The sequence below is a fragment of the Galleria mellonella genome, unplaced genomic scaffold (genome assembly GCF_026898425.1).
Source record: "Galleria mellonella isolate WM207_F2 unplaced genomic scaffold, CSIRO_AGI_GalMel_v1 utg606, whole genome shotgun sequence".
Taxonomy (NCBI): domain Eukaryota; kingdom Metazoa; phylum Arthropoda; class Insecta; order Lepidoptera; family Pyralidae; genus Galleria; species Galleria mellonella.
Window position 1 is genome coordinate 785329 of NW_026442126.1, and position 7454 is coordinate 792782.

Sequence of the window (7454 nt, forward strand, 5' to 3'; positions counted from 1 at the left end):
ATTATACTGTATCGCCCATGATATCCTTCATACGTTGCCATTCCTGAGGACTAAGGTCTAAATTAAATTTGCTCGGATCTGGATACTCCAAGTAGTGCCTTTAGAAGTTCATTGTCGAGATCCTAATAATTCAGGATATACTAACTCAGAGACGGGAAATTGTAAACCTTATCCATTTTGAAGTTGTGATCGAATTGATATTTTCTTTAGTATTAAATTTTGAATAGTATTTATTAGTTAATTAATTAAATTTGTGTTATTACAAAACAATCTTTAATAAAGACGAAGAACGTTAACAAAGACTGTACTTAATTGAGCAAAAGTAGTTATATTATATCAACAAGAAAACCAAACAAAACATCACATAAGCACGGGAATTCTAATCCTTTACACTTTGCCTGCTATCCTTAAAAAACATATAGATGTATCTCATAGCATATACGAGTAAATACAAGTTACAAATTGGTAAATATTATTTAGATAAGAATTAGCAATCCCTTCGTTTGGAACGCATTAACTAATAAACAGTTCCTCAGCTGGAACTGCCTTGTAGATAGCTTCAACTGCTTCGACTACAGCTTCCGATGTAGCGTAGATAGATGGGCCAGCCATTTCTTTCATCACCACTTGCCAATTGGAATTCATGAAATTCAACACTGGATCGCCTGGGAAAATAAGAATTAAAAATTAGACTTAAGAGTCTTCGAAACCACTATGTATGCGTGAAATGAATTATGAAAGTGTAAGAAGCATGAGTATTTGTATGAAGTCTTTGGTACTCAGTTCTCTCTGCCTATCTCGCAAGGATTTGATGTAACTATCGATAGATAATAGATGGTTGATCCATTTCTACACAGTAAGCAAGTGTGTTGTGGAGCTAGTTTAACTCTTAACTGCCTGATGTTTCTCCCAACAAATCAGCATGTGAATGAAAAGAAAAGAAATATAAATATAAATCAACAGAAAGGTAACAAACTAAAGAAACTTTCCTGTTATTGAAATGCAAATACTGAGATAGGAATGGGTATTTATTTATTTATTTATTTATTCATTAGTACAAATATGTGTACATGGCGGACTTAATGCTAAAAGCATTCTCTCCCAGTTAACCATAGGGAAGTGTCAGAATACTCGAATGGGGTACTACTAATTATTGGTATCGTTGTGGAATAGATTTAAAATGAGTACCGTATATCACATGAAAATTTTATGGTACCACATTTAATGGTGATGACAGAAAAGTTAAAAAGCAATCGTTTGTCTTAGTACGGGCATGTTGATTACAAAAATGGAGAAGATATTTTAAGTAAATTATTAAGTATGGATGTCAAATAAGAGTTAGAGAAGGTCTAAAAGGAAATAAACGAACTGTTTAAAAGATGATAATGATACGATAGTAAAATAATTTTAAAGAAAAAATGAATGTAAAAATAATAAAGGGCAAGTTATATGTAGGGTCACTCATGTAGAAAGAATGTCTACTCAAAGGACAAAGATATATACAATACAATTTTTCTCAGTTTATAAATAATAGATAATGTGATAAGTACGCTATTATATATCCTTCATATTTTTAGATAATTTTTGTACAATTCAGATTAAATAATAATAGTAAAATTAATAATAATAGAAAGAGACAGGTAAAAGGAACAAGACTGACTTATGTTGATCATATAAACCGTATACTAAGAGAGAATACAAAAACAGATACGAAAGTGGATTCAGAACACAAGAAAGGTGTATTAGAATCTATACTTCTCTTATCTATTAGCATGTGGCTCTATCCAACTTAAGAACTTGCTATGAAAGATAAATAATATGTAACAGTTTTTTAAAGCAACAAGGGCAAACTTTAAGTAAGCTCTAGACAATTATTTGTTCAATGCTTCTGGGCGAGAATTCTAATAATTGAACGCTGTGATTAACAACATTACAATATACTCACCAAGGATTTTGTTGCCATTGAATAAATTATCGAATTGGAATTTCGCATTGGTCTTGACATCGTACGCATGTTTCCATTTATTGATATGCCAATGCGGTTTCCCGTCATCTCCTTGCACCGTTGTCAGATCAATAGTTGTTTTAATAACAATATCCTCTAAAAGTTTCAAAATTGAATACCATTATCAGAGGGGCTAATTGTAATAATTCTATTGCACAAGGTCTTCAGTATACTCATAAATCTATAGGTACTTATAAATTCATTTGCACTGACTGTCAATTCACAGCCAAAACTTGTAACTCCCTTATTCATAAATACTATAACTTATATTATATAACGTATATTAATCTATTTTAACTATTATACTGTTTTGTCACTTTCTTTCAAATTGGGAATTTAGTATGAAAGAAAGATACAGAACATTTCAATAGCTAAAGTAGCTTTAACAATTTTATGAATTAGGGGTTAGTCTAGAAAACTGAATTTTAGACCATCATCATCGTCATCTCCCCAGTCATTATCTGTTCACTGCTGAACATAAGACTCCCCATAGACTGCCATAAGAAACGGTTCTGATTCACCTGCATCCACTGACTTCTCACTGAAGTTTAGAACATATTAGGATTATTTGAAAATTTCATTTTGAAGGAGAAACATGACACCACGTTTGCGAAGTCGCGTGCAACAGATAGTTAAATATTACAGTATACGATGCTACCAATATATTTGCCTAGGAGCTTGCATCTTATCAATAAGATATTAGCAATACTTACGGACTGTCATAACACATTTACCCTCCCCTTTGACCGGTAACACTATCATCTGTCCGTCCATCTTGTAGTTACCTCGCCATTCTGTACTGCATCGCATAATTACGACTTGCTTATTTTTGGTGAGGTCGTTTCTAAAAATTATTTAAATAATTCTTTAGGTATTCACAGGTAGTTTATGGAAATAGGCATTAAATATTATAGTAAGATTCCGAAGGATATTTTTGATCTGCTTTTTAATAAGTTTAAAACTGCTATTAAAAAAACACTTATTGAATAAAGCTTATTTATTACACACTAAACGAATACTTGAATGACAAATGTGTGTGGTATTAGTCGATCACGCACGAGTTTTTAACGACCATGTAGTTTTACACATAGCACATACAAATAAATACACATAATGTTAACAGAGATTTAAAAGAGTAACTGTTGAGTTTCTTACGAGCTCTTCTCAGCAGATAACAACTTTTTGAAACCTGCAGTAGATTAAAAAAAATAGACAATTTAAAAGTGCTTGTAAACAAGTCAAGTATATGGATAAAGATGATTTGAATTTGACTTAAGTGAGCCATGAAGATGCTAGTGTTACAAACTTATATTAAAAAACTCTGTTTGAAAATAATGCTACTTTTAAGGAGATACTTTAAAATATAGCTGGAGAGTTTTTATGAGATTAACAATAATGTCAAATAAAGTACCGGACTACTCGATAAAAAAAAGGAAACCTATAGACATGAACAGTATCATGGATATCACTGATGTTATTTGGTAATCACAGTACCTCTCATGCGTAGCTTTTTTTTTATTGGATGAAAATGAAATGGTAACCCTGCCTACGCTAACGGGATACACTGGCGGGGCACCAGTGAAGGGTGATCGATGAGGATAAAAACAGGCCAGTTAGCCTATCAAGATGAATTCATCAGGAATTAATCATGATAGTTTCCAGGAGACCTGGTTAAGTATATTGCTAACAATGGGATTCTCAGTCTCCATTACTAACAATCCCTTTCCCCCCTCTCATGCGTAACTGTTCCTGAGGACTAAGCTACCTATGTACCCTGTAATTTTACTATCGCATCCCACTCTTTAAACAGAAACACATTCAGTATAGCTGATTATTAACGATGAAATCCTATCTAATTGGTTGTTAATTAAGATATGGCAGTGAATGTACAGGGTACAGAGAAATAACACCTGAGTCTTCAGTAATGGCAACGCATTGGGGTATCATGGGCGAAGCAGTAAACTCTGTTATGTCCATGGTACTGCTCATGTTTATAGGCGAAAAAAAAAAAAAGAAAAAGTCGTACAAAATCCGAAACTGGTTAATTCAATTGTTGTTTGAAAAGAGCAAGAGTCAAGTTTCTTGTCTGTTCTTGTTAATTGAAACTGCTTACCGAAGTGGGAGGTACATTATTAAAATCACGTGTCATAAGTCGAAGTGGGAGGTATGTACATTAGAAAAATCACGTGCCATAAGTCTAAAGTCTACCACATTACCGGTATTCTGTATAATTCAGGTATTTTGTATTGGTATGGGTATAGAATGGAACTAATCCGATATCTATATATTGGGTTTCTTGCGATACTGATAACGGAAAAAAGGAGGTATCTTTAACGATATCGCTCATAGTAGTTGGACATCAATATTAAATCAATTAATTACGGGTTCATTATTCCAATGTTACGTATTGAATAACCGACATTTAATACAATCGTTATTAGACTTATATATAGATATTTTAATTGCAATATACACATATTAGCAAATATATGTCATTATCATATACAATACATTATTATTAATTAGTCCAACAATGGATGGGATGAGTAATACCCACCTATAATTCTGTACAAATACCTTGGCAATGTATAGAACACCTAAATCATTTAAATCATATATAAAATATATATTTCATACTTTTCTTAGATATTTTATACAATATCGAATATGCAGCCGCTAATGTGTGTAAAAAAAGTTTTTTTTTTAATTTTTATTTCGAAAATATGCTTGTTTACATTGACAGACTCACTTGAGAGACTCAATCTTGCACCCCTTCAATCCAGTCACAACATTGTCAGAAAATGTGACTTCCAGGCCTGCTGTATTACTTTTTACAACGGGAATCTTCATCGGGTCCAGGGACCTGACTCCCAGTTCAGGTATACCAGCGGCCACTATCGGCACGGCCGCTTGCGCAGACGCAATCAAACAATCAGTGTCAGAGCTCTTACATGGTTTTATGAACGGCGCTGAAACATTATTTATTTTATTTATAATTGGGACACTTGATACGACACGACGAACTTATGAACATTATAATAGAAAGTAAGATAGAAGGAGGGAGGGGAAAAGGGAGACCGAGAGTTACATCAGGCAGATCAAGGAAGGTGTTGGTGTCGTGTCGTATCAAGAGGTGAAGAGACTCGCTGGAAATCGTAGTGAGTGGCAAGAGCTCCACCGATAAGAGCGCAGCTCTTAAATAGGATAGATAGATAGATAATTAACGTACACACTTCTTTTCATTTAAGAGTTTCCTCTTGTCGGTGCAATTAATTCATGCATTTTCTTGGAATAGTCCAGGCCATATCTTTGACCTCTCTATACGACATGACATCTAAGGTTTCCTTTATTTATTTTCTTAATTCATTCTTTTTTGCACAATAAAACTTTGCACAAGTGGCGAGCTTAATGCCATATGGCGTTCTGTACCAGCTAATCATTAGAAACAGAAAGCGTATGAAGGGCAGATGTTGTGAAAAATATATGCTATATTTATAGGAACATAATGAAATAATTATACAAAATACATAAGTAGGAGACTATCGACTAAACCATCTTTCAAAAAAAACGTTCACGCGCACTTTTTTACTTTATCCGAGCAGTAAGTACTTTATATTATTCTCAATTTCGTGTATAATATAGTATATGTCATATATGTGTAAGTATTATATATTTGTTATTTATATATATTTATTCGTTTATATATGTAATTTTAGTATGTATGTATATCAATAATTACTAGTACCGCATTCGAGTATTCTGACACTTCCCTATGGTTGACTGGGAGAGAATGCTTTTAGCATTAAGTTCGCCATGTACACATATTTGTACTAATGAATAAACAAATAAATAAAATAAGTAATACGCATATAATACATAAACATTTATCTTTATCTGTCCCATGTAGTTATTCCTCGGTATTCCCCTTCCTCTTTTGCCTTCTATGTTTCCTTCTACTATGCTCTTTAAAAATCATCATGTCGTATAAAGTGGCCTAGAATTTTGCCTCTTCTGCTGTACACACTGATTATACATAATAATATGACAGAGATATGTAAATGTACAAAGGAAAGCTTTTGCTTTAAAATAATTAATTTGATCTATATTAATGTTATAAAAGAAGAAAGATTAGATTTTTACAACCGACTTCGAAAATAAGGAGATTTCAACTCAGTTATATTTTTTGTGTTTATATTACCTCTTAACTCAGGCAAACATTTAATAAAGTTAGTGCAAGAATTTAGTTTTTAAAACAAAATAACTGGCAAAATCGGTAATATATAGCTAATATATAGCCCAATAGATAAATAATTAGTATTATATAAACTTGCATAATTCGGTTTAATTATATATATATATTCCATTCGTGTTTCAACCGTGAAGCAGTTGTGTTTGCATGGCTGTGTTTCGGTTTGAAGGCTGGGATATGGCGTGAATTTACTGGGTACAGAGGAATAACATCTGAGTCCTCAGGAATAGCAATGCATGGGGGGTATCATGGGCGAAACAGTATACTCTGTTATGTCCACGGTACTGCTCATGTCAATAGGCGACGGTTACCACTTGTAATCAGGTGGGCCGTCAGCTTGTTTGCCATTCTAAGTTGTATAAAAAAAAATTGTATTTCATGAAGTCCGCAAACTCACCTGAAGCACAATTAACACTATATACGACTGCCAAAAACCAAATAAATGGCAACATTTTCAAATTAATATGTAAATCAAATATTAATACTAAAATAGGCCCTAAACGTAAATAGTTAATGCACGAAGTAGAGGTATTTCGGGCGTTTATATATGTAGTAAATGTGTGACGTCGGAGCCGTCATACCTATTCATATATATTATAATCGTACATAATATATTTTACATAATTTGACACTAGAAAGATTTGTTGTACCATTAAAATTGCGACAAAACAATGGTGTAGGTACTCAAGTCGTTGAAATTAGAAAACAAAAAAACTGCATCGAAATATGGTGTTGTAAGATTATAAAAATTAAATACTATATTAAAATATGCTTAATTTTTTATATAACAGTATTATTATTATTATTTATTCTTTATTGTACACAAAAAAAATTACAACATATAATATATATAAAATAAAGATGTACAACAGGCGAGCTTAACTCTGTAAGAGTTCTCTTCCAGCAAACACTGAGTGGAAAGGAGCATTAATTACTATATAGTATATTTATTTTTCTAATATAATAAAACTGTATCTAGTCGATATTTGTACATGGGATATGCCATCCCCCTATGCCATCCATCATTAATTGATTACTGTTAAACATAAAAGGAAATAATTTTTTTTTTTATTCGAATAAACTTAAATTTAAGGATAAACTGAAGTGGCAATGGACTGGTCAAGTAGCTTGAAGAACCGACAACCGATAAGGAAAAAAGGTTCTTGAGTGGCGATCGCGTACGGGTAAACGCAGTGTAGG

General features: G+C 32.6%; 1 protein-coding gene across 1 annotated transcript; it reads right to left on the reverse strand.

The window, feature by feature from the left end:
- Window positions 1-212: 212 nt before the first annotated feature.
- LOC113509557 (circadian clock-controlled protein daywake-like) lies at window positions 213-6810 on the reverse strand. The gene is made up of 5 exons (XM_026892895.3): window positions 6652-6810; window positions 4755-4974; window positions 2719-2849; window positions 1946-2101; window positions 213-665 (listed from the first exon to the last, which is right to left on the reverse strand). Exons 1-5 carry the CDS (start codon window positions 6704-6706, stop codon window positions 514-516), a joined length of 714 nt encoding a protein of 237 aa, XP_026748696.1. The 5' UTR covers window positions 6707-6810; the 3' UTR covers window positions 213-513.
- Window positions 6811-7454: the final 644 nt, after the last annotated feature.

Bases quoted from the DNA above. Each gene is read 5' to 3' on its own strand.
- LOC113509557 (XM_026892895.3), bottom strand. From the start codon at position 6,706: ATGTTGCCATTTATTTGGTTTTTGGCAGTCGTATATAGTGTTAATTGT. The intron at 4,975-6,651 runs GTGAGTTTGCGG...ATAATGTTTCAG, and splicing joins TAGTGTTAATTGTGCTTCAG to CGCCGTTCATAAAACCATGT. The intron at 2,102-2,718 runs GTAAGTATTGCT...TGAAACTTTTAG, and splicing joins TAAATGTGTTATGACAGTCC to AGGATATTGTTATTAAAACA.